The sequence below is a fragment of the Ascaphus truei genome, chromosome 17 (genome assembly GCF_040206685.1).
Source record: "Ascaphus truei isolate aAscTru1 chromosome 17, aAscTru1.hap1, whole genome shotgun sequence".
Taxonomy (NCBI): Eukaryota; Metazoa; Chordata; class Amphibia; order Anura; family Ascaphidae; genus Ascaphus; species Ascaphus truei.
The window spans coordinates 39,520,629-39,545,424 of record NC_134499.1 but is presented as its reverse complement, the minus strand read 5'-3'; the positions used below and the strand labels follow the sequence as shown (position 1 = coordinate 39,545,424).

Sequence of the window (24,796 nt, the reverse complement as noted above, 5' to 3'; positions counted from 1 at the left end):
TGCACAACTCTTAGTGTAAAAATTGTAATATATTGTACAGTATAAAGGGGACAATGTGTCAATCCTTTAATATTATACATTCTTTCAGTGATATAAAGGGAAAGAACACACATTCCTCTATCCTTGCACATGTTGTGAATTGAGGGTTTGTTTTCATTTTCCATTGTTTTGTTACATAAACGCAAAGGATGAAACTCCTCCCCGTGCTAAACAGCTATAGGAATAGAAAGCTTTATCAGGGGTACAAAGCGCGGAGACAGAACATCCCGCTGTTAACGTTTCAGTTGGCATGCTTTATTACAAAAGACAGAAATGCCCAATGCTACATCCAATGTGACAAAATACATAATGTATACATATACATTACACATATACATAATACATAATGTATACATATACATTACACATACATAATACATAATGTATACATATACATTACACATATACAAAATACATAATGTATACATATACATTACACATATACAAAATACATAATGTATACATATACATTACACATATACATAATACAAAATACACAATGTATACATATACATAATACAAAATACATAATGTATACATATACATATACATACACATATACATAATACAAAATAAAATGTGGTGGAACTTGCTGGGATTGTGTTTATTCATTTTAATTTTCAGCTTGTATCAGTTGTTTGTAGGTTATTGGCCCCTCCTCCCAGGGTTTAAGCTCGTCCCCACCTCATTTTTTAAGTAGCGGGTTTTTTCATGTTCCTGTGCAGGACAGACCCACTGTGGTCATTGTTCCTCCAGCAGAGGTAAATGAGAATTTTTCACAGGTAGTGTTAGGACCTGCACACTGGTCATGCCGTGACGTGGCTGCACACTGGTCATGCCGTGACGTGGCTGCACACTGGTCATGCCGTGACGTGGCTGCAGGCTTATAACGGTTTGGCAAAGAGTTTAACTAAATAGCCCGTACTCACGAGAATATTGAAGTATTTTACTATATATTTTGTCACATTGGATGTAGCATTGGTCATTTCTGTCCTTAGTTTTATACATTTGACCATGCTCAGTAGCACTCCTTTTGCCACTAACACATAATATCTACCGGTATATATATATTTGGTGGTGGTGGGTTTTGAGCTTGCATTGTGTGTTTGGCATCCTTTATTATTCTGTATTAGGGCTTCTAAAATATGTGTGTCCCTCCCCTTTTTTTTTTTTTCATTTTGTATCCACTATAATCATGTTGTGTCTGATGTAGATGACATTTATTCTATGCAGTTTAAATATAGATCATTGGACAATTCCAACCAAAAGTGTTATGTTATCTGTCAGTCTTTAGTTTTACAAAGTACAGTATATAAAGGTATATGGGCACCCAAAGATTAGTGATACTGGCGGGTGCTGAAACTTAATGGGGAAATCCCGTAGAAATTAAGGAAAAAAGCAGCAGAATTTTCTGAAGCTAAATCTTTTGTTTTCTCCATACAGCCAATGAAATCTTAATGTACAATAGTGTCCGTGTTATTTGTAGATGCCTGGTATTACACATTTCCTACTTTATGTATAAAGTAGGATAACGGAGAAGCTCTGTTGCAAGGTCACGCCCTTTGACGGGAGTGAACCTGGTTTATATCACAGTAGCATCTCTCTTAGTGACGAAGCATATGGGTAGCTCTGCCGGCTGATACCATATAGCTCATATGGACTGACCTTAGCCCTTTGCAGACGCCCTTACCATAACACTCTCCTACGGTCTCTGTAAGTTCTCCCTTCTTACCAATTAGATTGTAAGCTCTTTGGGGCAGGGGCTCATGTTCCAATTGTTACTTTTATCTCTGAGACGCTTCTTCCAATTATGTGTTATTTGTTATTTATATGATTGTCGCGTGTATTACTGCTTTGACGCACTATGTACATTAAGATTTACATACATAGTACAGAACATTTAATACAAATGAACAACGGTTGTCCGCGCTGCAAGTAGCAGGTACCATTAATACTTTTGGTTCTTCATTGTCTAAATAGAAAATTGAACATATTCCCATTTCAGTTTTTTCCAAAGTACAGCATTGTAATTTTAATGGTGTGTTCCTAAATACAAATTGCTGCTCTGATATCTGATAACTGTTATCTTGTTTTAATGCAGATGAGAAACTGGAACTACTATCAAATTTAGAAGACAGTTTCATCTCTTTGATAAGTAAGCATGTGACCCAAACCCAAGCAGCCAAGTTTTCAGCATCTCAAGGTATGATGAATCTCGCTCTCGCTCTCCCGCTCTCCTGCTCTCTCGCTCTCCCGCTCTCCCGCTCTCCCGCTCTCCCGCTCTCTCGCTCTCTCGCTCTCCCGCTCCCACTTTACATTTTTTAATGCATTTTTACAATGTAATTCTGATGTTACAAAGGATTATCCTCCTCTTCCCCCTCAGTTATGATTTCCTACAGGCGAGAAGCTAGACCAAACCTTACTGTAAGCATGTTATTATCAGTATCGGGTAACCTAGTGTATGAAGCAGCAGAGCCCGATCAGTTCAGTAATATGGCTGATAACGCGTCAGTGTCATATTATTTTATATCATTGGAGACTGGCTTCAAAAGAGAGAAATACACCACTGTATTACAGAGAGTAATGAGACCGGAGAGAGAAGATTTGGCTGCTGTGAATAAGAAAAAGAGCAGGCTCCCTGTATATAAGAACTGACGTGTTGTAGTAAACCCGTGCTAACATCCTACCTCATTGCTCCTTTCGGGCTTCTGTTAGAAGAACTTATATAAACCCGTCCAACACTGAAAACACCTGGAGCACATTGGGCCATATTGAGTATGTGGTTCCAGCCATGGATGGTGACGTATGGCTAGCACTACTTAATCAATATGGGCCGTTCGGTTTCCATGTGCATTTTGGTTATTGCTTGCCTGTGGTGCCACCTAGTGCATACTTTATACTATTACAACTTCATGACGTGACGTTTCGCTGCAGATGCATGGCCCATTGCATTCTGCATTTTATACTGACTGAAAGAACAGGGGGTGGGGGGGGGGGGGAAACCAATCCTGATAAAGTGCAGCATGTCTCAAACTCTGTTTATCTGCATATTAGGTATCGCTAAACCTACTGCCTCAGTAGCAACTGTAAAACCATTTCTACCTAATAAAGGAGATGAAACAGAGGAAAAAGCCAAGGATGAAACCGGTATGTCTTAACATGACATTAAATTGTGTGTGTGTGTGTGTTTATATATCTATCTCCATCTCCTCTATCATCTCTCTATCGTGATTTTCTGATGGCATACCAATTGTATATATTCATTGCAGACTCCAATAAAGAAGTTGTAAAGAAAGAAAAGGAGTCCCATAGAATCGCAGGTGATTGAAATAAATATGTAATGTGTATTTAATTATAGCACTCATAAAAACACCAAGCCGGAACACCCATCGCGCATGCGCGAGCACGACGCTCATCGCGCAGGCTGACTGCGCTTGCGCGAACGGAAGCTGACCACGTATGTGCGAGTGATGAGAGCCATACTCGCACATTGGTGAGCGATGAGCGCCGAAACCCGGACATTTAAATTCCTCCCAGACGGCGACTTTATATCACAAATCTCGTACATGCCCGGGAGAATCGGGACGTATGGTTGCCATAGATATTGTAGTACTTCCAGTTATTCTAATAAGAGATTACTGCGTTTTTACAGATGTGTCAGGTTCTTACAACAAATTTGGGGACGATCAGAAAAACCCGAATTTGTGGTTTTTGACGTTTTGTAATTATTGAATGAAACGGGATGCTGTGCTCCCCGGATCAGCGGATACGCCCCACTATAGGGCTCATTCTGTACGCTCAGAAAGCGCTGATTGGTGCGGTCTGCACCATTGCAGTTAATGGGGCTTCGTGTGCAGAGCGCGCTGATCTGCGCTTAGAGAATATGCCCCAATGTGTTTAAATACTTATCTATTACAGGTAACCAACAAAGTTTTATTTTACAAACAAAAATAGTAAATGACGACAGCCGTGTTGTGCGTTTTACATGCGACGTAAACGCGATGTGTTTTTTTTTTTTACATTTTAACAGAAAGGCATCGAGGAAAAAAGGAAGAGGATAAGAAACCCGCTGGCGATCAAGGTAACGCCTCCAAACTCTTCTTTAGCAGTGCAGGTCCTCGCCTAATATTCACTCCTAAATATGTGTTTGCAGCGACAGAGGAAGCCGGATGCACTGAGGCATCCAATCACTGTGCCTGTGCCGGCCAAACTGCCAGCTCATCTTGTTCCCAGGTGGATAGTACAGTGTTACCTGCAGCCCTTTAATACCAGCTGCCTGCCAAGGCAGCTTCAGTCAAGGACGCTGGATTAGTGGTGATTGGGTTTCATCTGTCATATTCCAGTCCCACGACAGCAAATCACAACTGTAGAAAGGACGCGCTCATAAGCAACTGGACGTAAAGGATGTTGGCTTTTAAAGATTATAAAACCATCGGCGGGTGTATTGGAAATATGAAGTCGGAAAAAAAAATAAGGCTTAAGAAATTGATAACGGAAGTATAAGATGGTATTAAACCCAAGAAATACATTGTCTCATCTGCTGTATTTTCCAGTGTATGAATTAACCCTTATGCCTCCTTCACATTTCTAGTCTTACTAAGTGATGATGAGGAAGGACAGGTTTGCAGACCTGTCTGAGACACGCCAATGCCCCGCACAGGGGATTATTATTTATACTGTATTTCATACTGGAGTCCACAACAAACCTCGCAGTGATGAGACCCACAAGGTCAAAACAGCTGTCTGTGGGTAGGGTTACTGGCTCTGCAAATCTTTAACCCAGGCTGTGCTGAAACGCTGTGTAATACGGAAGGCGTACAGTAAGCTGATAGGGGTCCATGGCTCATTTGCTTGTCATTACCCAGAATCCCTGTCTGCAGTGGAAGCACTGTTTCCTAAGAGATAATGGGGAAAGGCAGGGTTGAAAGCTGTCTGGGACATGTAAATGTGCTCACTAGTGGTATTTGTATTTATTGTAGTCTTACTTATGTTGATGGAACTTTTGAGGATATATTGCCAATACTTTGTGTGTGTAATTAAAGGGAGAGAATGTGTAGAAATGGAATTATTATACTGTATATTATACTGTTATTGTACTTACTATACCGTGCAGTTTTATTGGTTTAAACATGCGCGAGCAAGAGACGTTATCCCACCTTGTTTACACATTGCTGAAATGTTCTGTATTCTTGTAACAAGATAACATAGAAACACTGCGGATAAAGTAATAATGCTGGACAGCGCAACCTTCTGTGTGTGTGTGGGGGCACGCAACACGCTGTGACGCGTACGCTGGCAGGGAAAACAAGCGTTTTGTCTTCCTGTGCCGTGCGCAGTCACTTGGCCGTGCGCAGCCAATGGCAGGACAGATATGCCGCGTCACAACCGTGCCCCATCATGGCCCCGCCCCCCGTGCTCTCCCTAGATCTCCGCTACAGACCGCCGAACGCGGCTGTAGTCTCTGCACGCGCCGCCATGCGCGCCTGCAGCAGGGAGGACTGGGGCTGCAGCCTATATGAGTATCTCTGGCTGACACCCGATAAAGGAGATTACTGTAACTCTCTGCTGTTAGTGAGCTGCACGCACAGCTTCCTTTTTCTGGGTGTGTACGCTGTGTATGGGCTTTTGACTGAATGACTCCTAGCAAACTGATACCAGATATTATATGCTGTAGGGGCCCGCGATGCACCATGGGATCGATCTCCTCCTTCTGGGATAATTATGTTTGTTGCTGGGTTTGCTTGTGGTCTTCGCCTTTTAAAAAAATATATATTTTAATCTTCGAGGACAATTTCAAGCTCCAGAGTGTTATTGATTGTTACACTTTGTGCTGCGTTGGTGAAGATATTAAATAACATGGGGTCACCCTGGCCATTCACTAATGTACTGCTCTCCTCTTTCGGTCGTGTGAAGTTGATGGACCTCGTCCTAAAAGCTCCAGAAGAAGTTGGGGAATCCGGAAGGATGGTAAGATTCCCAAACCTGCAAAGCATCGCTCACTGCGCTGTATCTCCCTTACATGAGGTATATTGCCAGTGTGTGGCTGGAATTACAAACCAAGATTGCAGTTTTTTCTCTCAGATTGGTGGCGGGTATTTATCTGCGCGTGGCATTATTCCTCGTGATCATATAACTGGAGCAAAATGTTTTATTTACATGGATTTGAATCTACCAAGATCCGAGCAGTATTATAATTAAATAATTTGCCCAATATGGTTCCTACATTGCGAGCAACACTTTTATATATTGCTTATGTGTTCTTCTCGTTAATCTGCATCGCTCGCTTATAACTAGTTCTAAGGAAAGTCTTCTACTAGTATAACCACCTAGAAATGTGGGAGGCTGTACAGCAACGCACGGCCAACTCCTGTCCTCAAGGGCCACGGGTTTTCAGGATATCCCTGCTTCAGTATATAAACAGATACTACCGCTCACCTATATGTATGCTAACGATTGGAGGGTACATAGGGTGCATATGGGAGTATTGATACAAGGAGAGGGAAGGGTTGAAAATACAACCTAAAGAACCTATCTGCACTCACTAATAACCAATTCAATACTTCCAGCCCTCAATTGGTTATTAGTGAGTGCACATAGGTTCTTTAGGTTGTATTTTCAACCCTCCCCTCTACTTGTTGTATCCCTGCTTCAGCACAGTCTTTGACTGAGCCACTTGCGCTGAAGCAGGGATATCCTTAAAACCTGACCTGTTGGTGGCCCTTGAGGACTGGAGTTGGCCGCCCCTGCAGTATATGCTTCACATCTAAACCAATTAAGTGTTTGTATTATTGGTTTCGCCAGACGCACTGCAAATATAAATATTTGTGCAGCTCACAAGGCCGTGGCGCTGCTGGCGTTCTGCTCCCGTGGAGGGTTAACATGACTTTTGTGGCTATGCTTGTGTTTTTATTAAGCTGTACACACAAGCTGCGTGTGCTTAGTAATATTCTTAATCCTGTTATTTCTTTGTAGATGAATTCTTTCATTTTGTCATCATCTGCTTCGCGGTTGGCGCTGCGCTCGTGTCTTCTTACAACTACGCAGGTACGGTGATAATTCTATCAATTGTTTGAGACGAAATACCAGTGAATACATTTAAATCTACATGTATCTTTCTTTCAGATTGGACAATGTCTGCGGGCATCGGTTTGATTTCGTTTGCTTCCTTGGAAACCATTGGAATATACTTTGGTTTAGGTAAGGAATGTGATTGAGTAAAAATGACTGAATATTAGGCCATATAGGATCCGCGCTGTTGCCTGTGAAATATAACATAGGGTTAATGTAGTGCTAGGCGTTTAACACGAGCTAACATTACATGAAATGACCTTACAGAGGGTAGTGAGTCCGGGCCTAACGGTTAAGAGACGGATTACATATTGGCTGAAACGGACGCCCAGGCAGTTTTTTGCCGGCAACAGGCACGGTTATCTTAATGTCCGTATTAACTTCAAAGAGAATTTTCCTCCCAAAACAGCTTGAGCGTCCGTCTCGCCCAATGTGGACTCCGTCTCTTAACCTCTTAAATTACAAATGAAAACGGCTGCTTTGGACATTATAGAATTACCCGTTAAGTCACAGTGCCCCCCACATATTCCCATGCTGGAGTATCCATCACTTCTTACCCATCGCTGCCTCCTCACTGCCATCTTGCTCTGACGCCCTGAAAGTCTGGCTGACGCGCTCCTCGGCTCCAGGTTCCTGCTTTTGCCCGAGACCCTTAGAACGTCAGATTTCGGATACTATCAGCTGTCGAGTGTTTGTAAAGTAACTCTTCTCTTCGTAGTGTATCGGATACGCACTGTGGTGGAAGCGTTCCTCCCTCTCTTCCGGAAGTCACCCCTAACTGGTAAGTATTTCGCACCTTTCCCTTCCTCGTAAATAATAACGGGTAAATATATCCCACCACAGGGAACAATAAACAGAACATATTGATTCCCAGGTATTGATCAACTGCACAATAGCAAAATCTCTCAATGGTAATTTGATTTGGGGGGGGAGGGGGGGGAGGGGGGAGGAGGAGATTCCTGGTACATCCCAAAAAATGTAATTAATGGTACCCACCATGCAGACAGTAAATACAACCTGGGGTTTAGCACTACAGCCTGTAACTTCTGATGAATTGATTGTAAATTATTAGATAATATGGCAAAAAGTACCTGCTTCAATAAGACCGTGTAAAAGGAATATTATATCATCTGCCCTGGTGCTTTTATCGCCATTAGAACATGTGGAAGCAGCAATTCATTGCAGAGAGGAGATTCTTTCCTACTCCCACGCTGCGCTTTATTGGGATATTAAAGGCCATATTTAGTAAGCAGTGCTAAGCCGCAGTAATCTTACGGGGATGTAAGAAACCTTGCGGTCCATTCAACTTTGCCATGTCTACACAGCTGATTGTCCGGTACCAGTCTCATTAATTACCAAGAGTTCTCCACCATGGATTTCTCTAAGGGGCAACTGGGGGGTAGCTCATAGTTATCCCCATATCCCATTATGGTACCACAACCTTCCACAGAAGTCAAGGTTATCCTATAATAATGAATGCTGTTTAAAACACCAGAATTATGATATTGACCGCAAGTTGATTAAAGGATTTTGTGGATGGTTGTATTAATAAATAAAATGTCTGACTTTGGCTGTAAAGTTAAAATTTTTGTGTGTGTTTTCCACAGGTTTTCCGAAACAACAGTAGCTAAGCCAACCTCGCCGCGTTCTGTATTCCACAGCGGCAAAGTGCTACATGGGCAAGAAGTTACTGCGCATAATAAGCAAACCACAAAGCGTGGGTCCGCGCACAATCAAGATGTTTCTATGTGAAATTACAGGAGCAAATGACCTTAATTAGCAAGCAGATGCATTTGGCTTTGAAGAACGTGTTACCTCTATGTACAGTACGTCCCTACAATGGGCATCCATATGTCAATGAATGAGGAGCGGGAGAGAACTCTTTCTGCTGTAATCTGTGGGCCTAATTCATTAAGCAGTGATACTGCCGATTCAGCAAAACTGCCGATTCAGCAAAACTGCTGTTGACTTGGAAGACTGTTTTCTCACAATATTGCCGTGATCGGCACTATCAGAGCTTAATGATGGTGTACACATTGTCTTATGCAAAGTAAATGGATTTAAAGCGTATTCCGCTCCTAAATACAGATATTAACCTTTACACTGCCACAATGGTGCACCTGGTACGGCTCTGGCACACCAGAAGTCCTCGTGATGTTACCAGGTACTTAAGCAGTGATCCAGCTGCATCCTCCCCCCTCCCCCCCCCCCCCCCCAGATGGAGCAGCCAGACTAATAGAAATGAAAGTGAAGGGGCCGGAATCCGAGCGCCTGTCAGTCATGTGATCACATGACCCGATCTGTCGGGTCAGGTCCAGTGGCACTCTAAAGGTTAATGTCATTTTCATTACTCAAACCATATTATCTCAGGAACGTAGACTTGGATTGTTAGCAATAATGTAGCTCGACTCGCGGGCGTTTTATCAACCTGCAGAAAGGAACAATTAAATGATCAAGCGACAAACAAGTTTTATTTTTTGTTTTTCCCCAAAGCTTTAATTTGAATAAAAGTGCAGTTACGTGGAAGTTACGTGGAAGTTACAGGGTTTATTGGTCTCTCAGCGTGTACAAAAACAGTGATAATAACCGTCAGGATTCACTTGGCGTTGGTTGCTTGGGACACTGCGGCCTTCACCGCCTCCACAATGCTGTCCTTATCGATGCCGAACATCTTGAGCAGTTGGGCCGGCGTGCCGCTGCGTGGTACGTGAGACACCGCCAGGGACTTCAGGGTGATTCCAGGCTCTCCAACAACCGCGGCTGCCACCGCCTCCCCAATTCCTCCTACGGAAATCACAGGCAAAACGTGTTGCTCGCCAAGTAACTCTGATTTTAAATATTTGCCCCTAGAAGTAAACATTTGACTTGTTCCACGTTGGCTACAATGTGAACACAAAATAGTTTCCAAGAACGGGAATAACTGCTCTTTTTTATTTTTAACTAATGCTTTAAACTGCCTGCCCCTGTATGTACAAAGCGTCAGGGCGTGCTTTAGTAAATGGCTGTAATATATTGCTGGAGGTTTCATTGCAGGAAATATTGTATTTAATGTCTGTTACAGGCATCTCCAATAATCAAGGAAAGGAAGGGGTTAATCGCAAAGCCTTAAAAGGTGTATGTGCGTACGCGCGCACACGGGGATCTCTGGAACTGAGTGACATGAATTTCAGCTTGGGGGACCCCCTGCTGAGATACCACTGAAGGTGCCCCCAGTAGCATCCTCCACTGGGGGAACAAAATGGAGTTTTAGATATCCTGTGGCACGAGGGCCAATAGGAAACCATGATGCCACGGCTTCCTATTGGTCTGTGTGCTGTGGGATATTTCAGCACCAGGAAGTGCCGGCAGCATCCAAGTATTTCGGGAAGTAGGGATTCCATGCAGCTGAAATGAACACGACTCAGCTGTGTGCAGGGGGGGGGTGTCCTCAGTTGCGTGAAGGTGTGGGGTGCTCAGTTGTGTGGGGGCCTCAGCTGCATGCAGGGGGGGGCTCAGCTGCGTGCAGGGGGGAGGCCTCAGCTGCGTGCAGGGGGGGCCTCAGCTGCATGCAGGGGGGGCACTTAGCTGCGTGCAGGGGGGGTCAGCTGCGTGCAGGGGGGGGGCCCTCAGCTGTGTGCAGGGGGGCTCCCTGCTTTATAACCATTCGAAGAAATGAATATGACGTAATGTTGCTTTTTAACGTTCCAAACGGCAAAATGGCTTTCATAGTATTTATTACTCAAAACACAAGCGGAAAAATGATATACTGTATTAAGCTGCACATTTTGAGAATTCCTTATGTTCCTGTGTGGTTATTGAATATAGTCCTGTCGCCTAATCTTTATTCCAGGAAACACCAGCACAATACTACGTAGCTGGCAACACATTGATCTGAAAAGGGAAATACCTGCCAGCCTAAAATAAAAAGCACTATGCCCATATCACAAGCAGCGAGACGTCTGCAGGACGGAGCTTCGTGCGGAAAGATCAGTCAATATGCGTTAAATATTTAGTAAAATGCTCAGGGATTAATTGGGGTAATTTTAAGGTTTCCACTATATCTGGAATACAAAGGCAGAGGTGCGGTCTAAAACCAGTCCCGTCCTGCACTTTTTTCCTATTTACTGCCTGTATCAGATGTAATTGAATGATTATTGTGATATTTATTTCATCATGCCCGGGCATGGCATTCCTGCAATGCTTCCAAAGCATAAAGTACTTTACATCAGGAGTGGCCAACTCCAGGCCTCAAGTGCCACCAACAGGTCAGGTTTTCAGGATATCCCTGCTGCAGCACAGGTGGCTCAATCAGCTGAGCCACTTGTGCTGAAGCAGAGATATCCTGAAAGCCAGACCTGCTGGTGGCACTTGAGGACTGGAGTTGGCTACCCCTGCTCTACATTATTGAATGATTCTGGAGTTTGCTAAACTTTTCTCGTTATATATATATATATATTTTAAAAAAAAACTGTTTTAATAAAATGTTTGTATTTGAAGCAGCCAGAACACCAGCCAATAATCCTATATGAGTTTAATTTTCTGTACCTCCATTGTACTGCGCTGAGGAATATGTGGCTGCTTTACAAATAAATGCTAATAACTCTGCGATTACTATAATAACCTGTCACTACGCTGGGCTCCGGGGGGGGGGGGGGAGGGGCAGCTTTATGTTAACCTCCCAGGCACTTCATATTTAAAACTCTTCTTTCCCCTGAATAGAGAATCAGATGTAAAAAATAAACACAGTGTTGGGAAGAGCAATGTTACAATAATGACGATCGGGGAGGATTGCTGCTTACAGGGGGTATTTATTATTCCTTGTTCTAGTTAGGGGGGCCTTACCTTCATGGTAATGATCTTCCACGGTTAGGATCCGACTTTTGGTTGCTCTTGCATTTTCAAGAATGGTTTTACAGTCCAGGGGTTTGATGGTGAACAGATCAATGATTCGGATGTAGATTTTATCTGCAGGAATTGCATGGAGAAATAGAGAGTCAGACTGGCCTTGTTGGGGGTGGAAGGAATTTCACTTAATAAGATTTTTGTGCTGTAAGCAAAACTGCTTTAACACAGTGCTCGCCTTAGAAACGACTTTCATGCTTTCAAGGTCATTTCAGCACTGCTAAGTAAATGTAAAAACATATTATTCACCCCAAAATGGTACATGCCAGATAACATACAATTAGGGTGAGCACGAGTCCTGCATTTTCATTAAACAGCCCAACAATCGTCTCAAAATTATTCACACGTCCCAGGTGTTTAGCTTTTCCCTGTTTGTGTGTGATTACTCTGATATGAACAAACATTTTAAATATATTGGTACACTCTAAATAGATGATTTATTAATATAAACAACATACAATGCAGACTGCGTATACCTTTAGAACATCTGGTCATGCTACATACATGCAGACGTGTATACCTGGAGCACATCTGGTCACGCTACATACAATGCAGACCGTGTATACCTGAAGCACATCTGATCATGCTACATACAATGCACACCGCGTATACCTGAAGCACATCTGGTCATGCTACATACAATGCAGACCGTGTATACCTGAAGCACATCTGGTCATGCTACATACAATGCAGAATGCGTATACCTGAAGCACATCTGGTCATACTACATACAATGCAGACCTTGTATACCTGGAGCACATCTGGTCACGCTACATACAATGCAGACCGTGTATACCTGAAGCACATCTGGTCATGCTACATACAATGCAGACTGCGTATACCTGAAGCACATCTGGTCATGCTACATACAATGCAGACCGTGTATACCTGAAGCACATCTGATCATGCTACATACAATGCAGACTGCGTATACCTGAAGCACATCTGGTCATGCTACATACGATGCAGACTGCGTATACCTGAAGCACATCTGATCATGCTACATACAATGCAGACCGTGTATACCTGAAGCACATCTGGTCATGCTACATACAATGCAGACTGCGTATACCTGAAGCACATCTGGTCATGCTACATACAATGCAGACTGCGTATACCTGAAGCACATCTGGTCATGCTACATACAATGCAGACCGTGTATACCTGAAGCACATCTGATCATGCTACATACAATGCAGACTGCGTATACCTGAAGCACATCTGGTCATGCTACATACGATGCAGACTGCGTATACCTGAAGCACATCTGATCATGCTACATACAATGCAGACCGTGTATACCTGAAGCACATCTGATCATGCTACATACAATGCACACCGCGTATACCTGAAGCACATCTGGTCATGCTACATACAATGCAGACCGTGTATACCTGAAGCACATCTGGTCATGCTACATACAATGCAGACTGCGTATACCTGAAGCACATCTGGTCATGCTAAATACAATGCAGACCGTGTATATCTGGAGCCCATCTGGTCATGCTACATACAATGCAGACTGCGTATACCTGAAGCACATCTGGTCATGCTAAATACAATGCAGACCGTGTATATCTGGAGCCCATCTGGTCATGCTACATACAATGCAGACTGCGTATACCTGAAGCACATCTGGTCATGCTACATACAATGCAGACCGTGTATACCTGAAGCACATCTGGTCATGCTACATACAATGCAGACTGCTTATATCTGGAGCATACAGGTAACCTAGGGAAGAAAGCTGCAGATGTATTCATGTAATGCAGGGAGCAGCAAATCTGTTCTACTGTGACATCAGCAGGGAGAGCGCCTACAGATTCACAAGGCTATGTTTAGTGGCCCCACAGTATATATTTGTCACAACATCCTGCAGTGGGCATACTGTGCAGAATATTTCTTTCTTTAATAAAATAAATGTTATTTGTACCTTTCTTAAGCTGCTCTGCTGCAGCAAGTGCTTCATGCAGAGTAACGCCCGCGCCGATAACCGTGACCTGGTCGTCCTTACTCTGAGTCACCACCTAATGCGCCGTCATAGGGAGAAAAGGATTCAAATAACACAACTCACAACATAGGTAAACTCTGCTATTATGGTTCCTTTTCCAAATGGATTTTGGAACATTAAAAAACTATTTCATGCTAAATGGTAGTTTGGAAAATGAGCGTGGTAGGTAGAATGTAATTCAATGTCAGTCACAATACAATGCCCCATTATCTACAGCTCATATGAATGGCCTCAAAACTAGCACCGCCATTACACCGTGATAACGTGCACACCCTACAGATTAACTCGGACAGGGAGTTTTGAAAGTGGCACTTTCTGTGAGCCTAGATTAAATATGGTATCAATAAAAGTTTATACAGAATACTTAAAGTCAAATCCATAGTGGAATGTTGCTGTTTTTTGCTACGCTGTCTGTGTGGTCTTTTTACAGTATCTACTGTACAACAGGTCCCTTTACCTTTACCCGTGTCAAACTCTGTGAATGTCTCTTTCTGGCCTTTTTATGGGCCCCGTTGCTTCCCTCAGTAAGTACAGTATCTCTTCTCACATTTGTGAATTACCAGTACCACCTAGGCGTCTCTTGCTGCGTTTCTGCCAGTTTGTGTGTCAGTCAGTGTGTGTGTGTCAGTCAGTGTGTCTCTTTCTGGGTGTCTGCCAGTTAGTGTGTCAGGGTGTCTCTGTGTGTCAGTCAGTGTGTGTGTATCAGTCAGTGTGTGTGTGTGTATCAGTCAGTGTGTGTGTGTGTGTCAGTCAGTGTGTTTCTTTCTGGGTGTCTGCCAGTTAGTGTGTCAGTGTGTGTGTGTATCAGTCAGTGTGTGTGTCAGTCAGTGTGTGTGTGTCAGTCAGTGTGTCTCTTTCTGGGTGTCTGCCAGTTAGTGTGTCAGTGTGTCTCTGTGTGCCAGTCAGTGTGTGTGTATCAGTCAGTGTGTGTGTGTCAGTCAGTGTGTCTCTTTCTGGGTGTCTGCCAGTTAGTGTGTCAGTGTGTCTCTGTGTGTCAGTCAGTGTGTGTGTGTGTCAGTCAGTGTGTTTCTTTCTGTGTGTCAGTCAGTCAGTGTGCGAGTCAGTCAGTGTCGGCCTTACACACGCTCTCGCTCACTCTCTCCTTGGCTTTCAATATACACATAAGGTAAGTCGGCGATCAGACACGGCGGTTGTAATGACATTATATCTGTCATGCAAATTACCATCCCGATGCCTCTTCTTGTGTTACATCACCACAAACTCTCATATAATTTGCTTACAGATATACAAAAGCATTTCAATCTTCCAATTAGCACCTTGATATACAGACATGAACTGATGCATATTTTATATATTCAGCAGGTGTCTGTGTATCAAAGCTCAGAAAAACTTTCTTTGATACAATGTGTGGCTGCGATAACTGCAATGTAATGATGTTTATAATGTTTGCACGGATTGTTACACTTAGGAGTGTCAATGTTTTTAATGGGTAAGGTTTAGACCCCTTTACGTCAGTTTTGGATAGCGTGTTGGTTATTGAAGCCTGACACACACACACCCTGTCTGTCTGGGTAAGTAGAATCTCGTATGTTTACACATTTACCTTGGCTTGTCCTATTTTGAATTCCTCGCTGCCCTTGTAAATAACAGCATTTTCCGGGCGACTTGTCCTTATAAAACAAATTCCCTGTTTCACAAAGAAAAAAAGCACAGACAATTTTAGCTGCAAAAGGTACATTTCTGTGGGGTTTAACGTATTTGCTGCCAGTGTCCGGAAACACATTGGAAAGTTTATAGCAGCGTATTCAATGTGTTCTGTGTCTCCAGCTATGTCCCATTTTGTTAATAGAGAAGTATTTATTGTCCTGACTGAGAATTCAAATACAGCGGGGCATTTTAACTTCACACAACAGCCTTTCACTGGTGGGAACAAAGGAGGAGATGTATTTGAATTAATTATTTCTTTCTTTATGGATAATGATTTGTGCGGAGCAGAGAAAACAGACGCGCACAATGCATTCCTAGAGACAGAGTGGTGGTTTATGCATTCTTGCTTGTGATAGACACAGACACACAGTGATGTGGTTAGACTGTTGTTACAATATACAAAAGACCGTTCGGATGGACCTACTTTTGTGTTTGCAGCGATCTCCACGGCTTTCTCAGTAGACACCGCGTCACTTGGGTAAAATACAGTTGCTGTGGGAACGGCACGGAACATGCACAAGTCTTCCAGACCCATCTGAGACGGTCCATCCTCACCTGGAAAACACACACAAGCCTTTCACCTCCAGTCAGCTCATTACAACAACACACAATAGTGTGAGTCCGGACCGGGCCCAATCCCACGTCCCCTCCAGGTCCCTGTGAGTTTACTATCACACCTTTAATGAGTAAATCCCATTGAAGGCTTTTTATTAAACTCTCGCTGATTCAAAAAAGCCAAACTGATATTGTACACAGTATTATGTGCAGTATCTAAATGCAATATTTCATGCAACCATACTTTACTTTCCACCAATTACTAGTACAAATAACACCTGCAGGATTTGTGCTAGAATGTCAGTGATGGTGAGGAGCGAGTCAATGCAAACTGTAAAGGGAATCTTATTTTCTATCCAGCTATGGATATGCCTCAAATCCTCTGTGTTATCAACATCGGGCAGGAGCTCAGCGTGTAACAGGGGCCAGCGTGTAACAGAGGCCAGCGTGTAACAGAGGCCAGCGTGCAACAGGGGCCAGCGTGCAACAGGGGCCAGCGTGCAACAGGGGCCAGCGTGCAACAGGGGCCAGCGTGCAACAGGGGCCAGCGTGTAACAGGGGCCAGCGTGTAACAGGGGCCAGCGTGTAACAGGGGCCAGCGTGTAACAGGGGCCAGCGTGTAACAGAGGCCAGCGTGTAACAGGGGCCAACGTGTAACAGGGGCCAACGTGTAACAGGGGCCAACGTGTAACAGGGGCCAGCGTGTAACAAGGACAAGCGTGTAACAGAGGCCAGCGTGTAACAGGGGCCAGCGTGTAACAAGGACAAGCGTGTAACAGGGGCCAGCGTGTAACAGGGGCCAGCGTGTAACAGGGGCCAGCGTGTAACAGGGGCCAGCGTGTAACAGGGGCCAGCGTGTAACAGGGGCCAGCGTGTAACAGGGGCCAGCGTGTAACAGAGGCCAGCGTGTAACAGGGGCCAGCGTGTAACAAGGACAAGCGTGTAACAGGCGCCAACGTGTAACAGGGGCCAGCGTGTAACAGGGGCCAGCGTGTAACAGGGGCCAGCGTGTAACAGTAGCCAACGTGTAACAGGGGCCAGCGTGTAACAAGGACAAGCGTGTAACATAGGCCAGCGTGTAACAGAGGCCAGCGTGTAACAGAGGCCAGCGTGTAACAGGGGCCAGCGTGTAACAGGGGCCAACGTGTAACAGGGGCCAGCGTGTAACAAGGACAAGCGTGTAACAGAGGCCAGCGTGTAACAGAGGCCAGCGTGTAACAGAGGCCAGCGTGTAACAGAGGCCAGCGTGTAACAGGGGCCAGCGTGTAACAGGGGCCAGCGTGTAACAGGGGCCAGCGTGTAACAAGGACAAGCGTGTAACAGGTGCCAGCGTGTAACAGGGGCCAGCGCCAGCGTGTAACAGAGGCCAGCATGTAACGGGCCAGCGTGTAACAGAGGCCAGCGTGTAACAGAGGCCAGCATGTAACGGGCCAGCGTGTAACAGAGGCCAGCGTGTAATAGGGGCCAGCGTGTAACAGGGGCCAGCGTGTAACAGGGGCCAGCGTGTAACAGAGGCCAGCGTGTAACAGGGTCCAACGTGTAACAGGGGCCAGCGCCAGCATGTAACAGGGGCCAGCGTGTAACAGGGTCCAACGTGTAACAGGGGCCAGCGCCAGCATGTAACAGGGGCCAGCGTGTAACAGGGGCCAGCGTGTAACAGGGGCCAGCGTGTAACAGGGGCCAGCGTGCAACAGGGGCCAGCGTGCAACAGGGGCCAGCGTGCAACAGGGGCCAGCGTGCAACAGGGGCCAGCGTGCAACAGGGGCCAGCGTGCAACAGGGGCCAGCGTGCAACAGGGGCCAGCGTTTAACAGGGGCCAGCGTGTAACAGGGGCCAGCGTGTAACAGGGGCCAGCGTGTAACAGGGGCCAGCGTGTAACAGGAGCCAGCGTGTAACAGAGGCCAGCGTGTAACAGAGGCCAGCGTGTAACAGGGGCCAGCGTGTAACAGGGGCCAGCGTGTAACAGGGGCCAGCGTGTAACAGGGGCCAGCGTGTAACAGAGGCCACGTGTAACGGGCCAGCGTGTAACAGAGGCCAGCGTGTAACAGGGGCCAGCGCGTAACATATATATACACAAACACTGTTGGATCCAAATCATGGAGTGGGAAATGTGTGCCTTATGACAAATATCTGTGGGGCACAATTCATAATAAAGTCTGGGTGGAAGAATATTAACACACACACACACAGTAGCACAGACATACACACACACACTGTAACACAGACACACACACACACAGTAACACAGACACATGAAGCATATGGACGATGTTCTTCTTATCGAAGATTATGTGCTGGAATATAAACAGGATGCACACGTATCCTGAATTCTAATAGTGGGTGCAAACCCCAACATGGAGAGAGGTGGAAAATAACCATTTAAACTTATATCTGTGGTGGTGCAGCTGTCAAGAAACCTATTTATGCTTCATTCTTTACACACCCTTTATGCTTTATTATTCCTCATTATTGCTCTTGTATTGGCACTGGTAGATACCAAGCTAAAGCAGCATTTAGCGTTACAGAAGTATTAAATGCCCGACATAGCTTTCACTTGAGAGGACAAAAACGTAAAGTAGTGTGAATGGCTACTATGGGACCATATAACGCTCGCGTTTGAAATAAATAAGCCATATCACGCCAACTAGCAATACAAAAAGAATCATTTAGACATTTGACAGCTCCTCAGCCAATGCGAATAAGTGCAGTGTAAGCAGCTGTTTTGATGGACCATTCAATTGTGTTTGAGATAAACCCATTCGAAAATATACCCTGCAAACAGCTGCCATATCATTTACCCCTGATGTGACCACCAATGTATGCACTTAGGAGGTCTCCCGTGGGTGGAAAGGCTGCGGGATGCTGGAGACCCCAAGGCCTTCTATCTTTGGTGGCGCCATTGTCAACCTCAGATGAATCCTGCAGGTTCCAAGAGTCAGAGGGCAGCCAGTTTGCTCTACAAAATAGCCCTGCTGTTTTAACGGGCAGTTGAAATAATGAATATCAACAGATTAACAGGGTGAACAAAAGGAATTGGAAAAGTGTGGCCTTATTTATTACACTCACCGATAGAAACCCCGCAGTGAGACCCGACCAGATTGATGTTGCTCTCAGAAATGGCTGCCATCCGGATCTGATCAAAAGCCCTGGTGAAGAAAGTGGCAAAAGCACTGGCAAAGGCCACGGTCCGATCCCGAGTGGCACAGCCCACGGCAACACTCACCTACGTAACGACAGAATGTAGGGTCAGGTACAGAGACTTGTTTTTGGACTTGTGCAGAAATAACCCAAGCAGACATTTCGTTGCATTTCTGGACAAATTCCCCAAATCTAAATTCTAATTCTCTATCCTCAAACCAAAGCATATCTGGCAGGGCAGGTTTCTTATTAACCCTGTGAATGCTGATTAAGATTTATTTCAGCCTTTCATGGTTTAGTCTGGTTAACGGGATTGCTTTACAATGGAGACGGATATTGGACAATTGTTATGGCTGCCTGGATGCCACGACTGGTTACTATCCCGAGTGCGTCCAGAACATACCTCATGGGCAATTTCAAAGATGAAAAAAAATGAAAAGCATTACTTCAGCATCAAGTTCCAGGGATGTGTCAATGTTTGTTGTAGCTTTTATTATTAAATAAAATCGTATGTTGCAGCCTAAATACATGAAGCAGAGTTGCCCGTTGAAAACTGAACAGATTAGAACTGTATTAATTATCCTGCTAAGAGAACCTCAGAAACACAAGGTGAGACCCGTGGCAGCTCCAGAGGAGGTGACTTTGCCAGGACATCGAGTCACCTAAACAATAATTATGTAGGGTTAATGGTAATCCCGTGCACCTACAGTAAATGGCAGGCATTCCAGACATCTGTATCGCACAGGAGAGTTAAGGAGAAGTATTACCATGTTTTGTTCAGCAATGTAACATTCAATGTAACGCTCGGGATGTTCCTTCTTGAATATGTCTGCAAAGGTGGAATTCTTCGTGTCACCGTCCAGAGCAATCACTCGGTCACTCGCGTGGCCTAACTTGGCGAGCGCCAGTCCGTAAGCTTTGCGAGTAGCAATCTGCAAAGGTAAAGGTTCATATTTTACAAGGACAGATACCGTGGCCCATATTTACCAAGCAGCACTATTGCTGGAAAGATTACACTGTGGAATACCACACACAATGTATATGGCCTGTTATGTGCACTTTATTTTAAGTACATTATGTCCAAGGAAGTCAATGATTGTTATATTTAGTCTGCTATTTGTCATATGACAGATATGTTGTCATTATATCACAAATGTGTTACATGATGACATATCTCAGTTAGCGCTTCCAACCAATCAGCTTAACACCTTTTCCACCCTGGGACGAGCTCCCACTGAATTGTGTAGACCTTTCTGAAGAATGCCTATACAAAAATAAATATTCAAAATAAAGTAAAAGTGAGAATTGGTTCCACAAAGGAGCTTGATACAATTCAGGACATGTGAACATTTATGTTTTCCATATTAATCTCTTTGCCAAAGCAAAAAACACATGTATGCGATGTATGCATGTAAACAAACAACACGTATGGAAGAGTTCGGCCTAGTGTCCTTCAGGGTCTGAATATCATCTTGTCCATCCCTTAACACGTCAATATTAAGGTCTCCAGACTACACAAGTTGACCTTGACATTTGCCATGATCAGGAGATTTCAAAGGACAATGTCACTTATGGCTTTCAAAGAAAGGCTGCTAGGATTACACTTTCTACCTTAGACATCCTATAAAAACTTAAGTTACCACGACAGGTCCACTAGCCAGTTTCTCTAAGATTGGACCAGAGTCTCCCAATAACATGGTTAATGTTGCTATTGATGTGTCCTCGCTTACCTTTTCTCCTAATTTGAAGTTTGGTGGAGATTGCATCTTAATGTTCTTGATGTTCACCAATGGTGCATCTTCTTCAGGAAGGGTTGGGGACATCTTCTTCTTATTGTTGATCTTGCTCTCAATCTCCTTGATGGTTTGCTCGGCCATGTCTTTTGGAAGGGGCTTCCCATGCCAGTTCTCCTTATCCTCCACACCTGCAATATTAACACAAACCAAATGAAAGGGAAACATGAGCTATTGATCACCTTCTGCCAATCATCAAGCCATGATGTGGGAACAAAAAGTGAAAAAAACATTGGCAAGAGCTACACTTATAATAATGATATTGTATTACACTAATAACATACTGTTTTCATTTTCTTTGGAAGACCAAATGCACTTACACGTTTCATATTCCTTCTGCTGTATCAATTGCATTAGCACCCATATAAGGATATAGGGAACCATAAACCTTATGGTTATTACTTGTAATACAATGTATTGTACATAAACACACGCAGTAAATATTAATACATATCATTATTGCCACTCTGCCAATAACGATGTCAATTATCGTAAGATAAATTATGTCTACACAGCTTGCAAGTTCAAAAAAAAACATGAAAATATTATACTAATAGGAATAATTAGCTATTTCTACTAAACTAAAGGAAAATACAATTAAGTTCTCATTATATTCCCTACAATTTACTCTTGACAATATCTATAAATAAATGCTACGCATTTGCAGGGAAGTTTAGCTGCTGCGTTACAAAGTCAGAATTCCTTCTCAAAAACAAACGTTCTAGAGAAATCCCTGTGACTTTGCAATCTGATCTCAGAGAGGACCAGTTTGGCCATGAAATTAGTTTGCTCTAATGATCAAAGGAAACCGCTGATAATTCTTGAGTTTTGTTCATTGCTAATGGACAATTAAGCTTCAAGGTGGCATTTAACCCTTCCACTGCGGACAAAAAAATATATAAAAACATCTTATAACTTAACATGCCTGTTTTTTTTAACAAATCTAATTTGTGAGTTAATGATCAGAATAGTTTATCGTTTAGAGAAACGTAAATATGTTGTAGGTTGTGCTACCTTTCAGGCGTGAAATGATCATATAAAGAGCTTTGGAAACCTGACAGTACACAGGAACAAGACACTCTATGAAGAAATTTTATGTTCGGTGTTTTACAAGTTATCACAATCTACAACAAAGCAACACTTCTCCAGGACCAATGGAGCTTCTAAAACTTTGTTTAGGGCGAGAACCAAGAAAATCTAAGATTAAAGAAAGTTTCCCCGTCTCAGTGCCAGCAATGTCTGGATTTCCCCAACTTTAAGAGACTGCAAAATTGAAATCGGCTTGTTATTAAAAATAGGACCCCGTTGTATTCTTACCGGTGATTCCTTTGCCCTTGTAAGTCTTGGCAATGATTGCAGTGGGTTGATTCTTGACAGGCCAAAACGCCTTACACAGCTCCTCTACACTGTGTCCATCCACGATTACAGTATGCCAGCTAAAAAGCAAGCAGTCATTCATTCTCAATAGCTTTATACCGGGACAGAGTTAAACAATTAATATCTACAATATGTACAGACTTTTCTCCATCATTAACAAGGAGAACAATAGCCCCAGATGGAAACATTTATCAGATCAGTCAGCAAAACATCCATTTTCCATGTTTTATATATAGATTGTAAATAAGTGTTTTTTTATGTTTAAAACGACTTATTTCAAAACAACACTGGAACTTGCGAGTGATTCTCTGGGTAAGGATTAGGTCTTCTTCTCTTTGCAACTTTCTTAATTTCTATATAACATTAGGGGCTTATTATATAACCACCGAAGCGGCCAATCCGACTATTTGTGTCCGAAATTCCCCATCGACTTCAATGGGTGTTTCTGTCCGAAAGCCGCCTGATGGGTCATTTTGGCGGTTATAGAATAAGCCCAATAGTATGCAGCATTATTAATTCAGGAGAATTCAAGTTATCAAATGGATAATAAAACATTTGGGTTTTAGAATCATAAATTAAGTGTTCCAAAAGTCAAGCTTTATACAATAATAATAATAATAATAATAATAATTAAATGCTGTTAAAATAATTGTTTTAGAAAGAGCTACATAAACCTATGGCTGTGTATGGTGATACTGTCATAGTGTCTTTTATTAGATGCTGGAAACAACCATATTACATGTAACTGCTTTGCTGCTGCAGTGGAGTGAGCAGTCCGGCAGCAGCGGAGATATTCAAATAACAATCTGGGGGGGGGGGAGGTATACTGGAAGAGACCACTGGCCCATCAACAAGGGAGCAAAATCAGTGACAATTGCACCAACATGTTTAGCAGTGGCGATCACTATACATTTTGTACACACATTTAGGCGCATATTCTGAATATGCATAATGGGCCATTTTCGCACAAAAATCCTGTATGAAGTAAATGGTGATTTGGGGCTGAAAATGACCGAATAGCCACTTTGGAGTCTATAGAATGACTTCCATGATCACATACCCAAAGGCCTCGCAGCGTTTCTGGTAGATGTCCACTTTGTGCTGGAGTGGGGCGGGGTCGCTTTGTCCGAGGCGGTTAACATCGAAGATCGCAACCAGATTGTCCAACTTGTAGAACCCAGCGAAGGCCATCGCCTCCCAAACCGAGCCTTCCGACGCCTCCCCGTCTCCGAGCAGGCAGTACACCCGGTAACTGAAAAAGCCATTGAAAGCAGGTTACACCCGTGCAACATATAGACTTTAATAAAGGTTAATAATAACTAATCATTCGTTTCCTTTCTCTTCAAACATCAACTATACGCTGACCCAATAAATACACAACAAATTGAGCACTTGATTTTTTTTCATTAATAATATCAAAGAATAATAATATTAGTAATAATCTGGAATAGCAAGTGCAGATTAGACAGCAATAAACTGCACATGTAGTGAACTTTTAGTGTGAATGTAACTTTTAGTGTGAAAGGTAAAGTGACTCCTCATTGGGGGCAGATTCCTGGCGCTAATCATTGAAGTTGAATTTCTCTGCTGTACAACCTCTGTGAGTTCGTCTCATTCCATCAGGCTAAGAAACAAGAGTATCTAATGTCACCAGAAACTAGTGTTTATATGTTAACAACAGTTTACCGTTGTTAACAGTTCATGGCGTTATAATTTTGTGTTACATGTAAAGTGTGATTCATAACTCTCAGTTTATATTAAGCTAAAAATACAGTTTTTTTAAGTGGTCCCTTATAATGTTACACTATCAGATGTTGTAGAGAAAGATACATGGTATACATTTTAACACGACAAAGGAGGAGATAAGTTTGGTTGCGCAGTTTTTTTTATATATCTATTAAATACATAAGGATTTTTGAATATACTCTGTCAGCTCTGACAAAGCGAATGTGGTTTCTTTTCAGTTAGAAATGTAAATATCACAAGCTTCATGCTCCGAACCGCAAAACTGCCTGGGGCAGAGTTCAAACGAGGCCGGCAAAAAGGCGGGAGTGACATCGAGTACGGCAGGTCGCCGCATGAAACAGCACAAGCAAAGACGCCTCGGGCTACACAAGGAGGCTTACACCTCTTCTGAAAGGAACGTATTGTTAGAACAGACAAGCCCAGCTACACCAAATCCCGTCACTTTCTCAAAGCAAAGGTTCAAGGGTTAAATTCTACACACTCCGAAACTGCCGATCGTGCAGCGATGAGAATTTCCAGA

General features: G+C 43.4%; 2 protein-coding genes across 3 annotated transcripts in view; one reads left to right on the top strand and one right to left on the bottom strand.

Annotated features, from left to right (window-relative positions):
• Nucleotides 1–9,637, top strand: part of TMEM40 (transmembrane protein 40) — a 98,176-nt gene extending 88,539 nt beyond the window's left edge. For both annotated transcript variants that reach the window (XM_075574900.1, XM_075574899.1), the window contains exons 5-13: nt 2,141–2,242; nt 3,094–3,186; nt 3,309–3,359; nt 4,070–4,120; nt 5,953–6,006; nt 7,012–7,083; nt 7,162–7,236; nt 7,826–7,888; nt 8,715–9,637. In XM_075574900.1, coding sequence (XP_075431015.1) covers nt 2,141–2,242; nt 3,094–3,186; nt 3,309–3,359; nt 4,070–4,120; nt 5,953–6,006; nt 7,012–7,083; nt 7,162–7,236; nt 7,826–7,888; nt 8,715–8,734 — 581 coding nt within the window. In that variant the 3' untranslated portion in view covers nt 8,735–9,637. The remainder of the gene's footprint in view (nt 1–2,140; nt 2,243–3,093; nt 3,187–3,308; nt 3,360–4,069; nt 4,121–5,952; nt 6,007–7,011; nt 7,084–7,161; nt 7,237–7,825; nt 7,889–8,714) is intronic.
• The window catches only part of TKT (transketolase), a 28,805-nt gene continuing 13,584 nt past the window's right edge, over nt 9,576–24,796 (bottom strand). Inside the window, exons 5-14 of the mRNA XM_075574898.1 lie at nt 23,591–23,782; nt 22,471–22,589; nt 21,091–21,284; nt 20,128–20,292; nt 19,289–19,445; nt 16,092–16,222; nt 15,564–15,647; nt 13,922–14,015; nt 11,929–12,051; nt 9,576–9,891 (exon numbers count right to left, since the gene is read on the bottom strand). Coding sequence (XP_075431013.1) covers nt 9,704–9,891; nt 11,929–12,051; nt 13,922–14,015; nt 15,564–15,647; nt 16,092–16,222; nt 19,289–19,445; nt 20,128–20,292; nt 21,091–21,284; nt 22,471–22,589; nt 23,591–23,782 — 1,447 coding nt within the window. The 3' untranslated portion in view covers nt 9,576–9,703. The remainder of the gene's footprint in view (nt 9,892–11,928; nt 12,052–13,921; nt 14,016–15,563; nt 15,648–16,091; nt 16,223–19,288; nt 19,446–20,127; nt 20,293–21,090; nt 21,285–22,470; nt 22,590–23,590; nt 23,783–24,796) is intronic.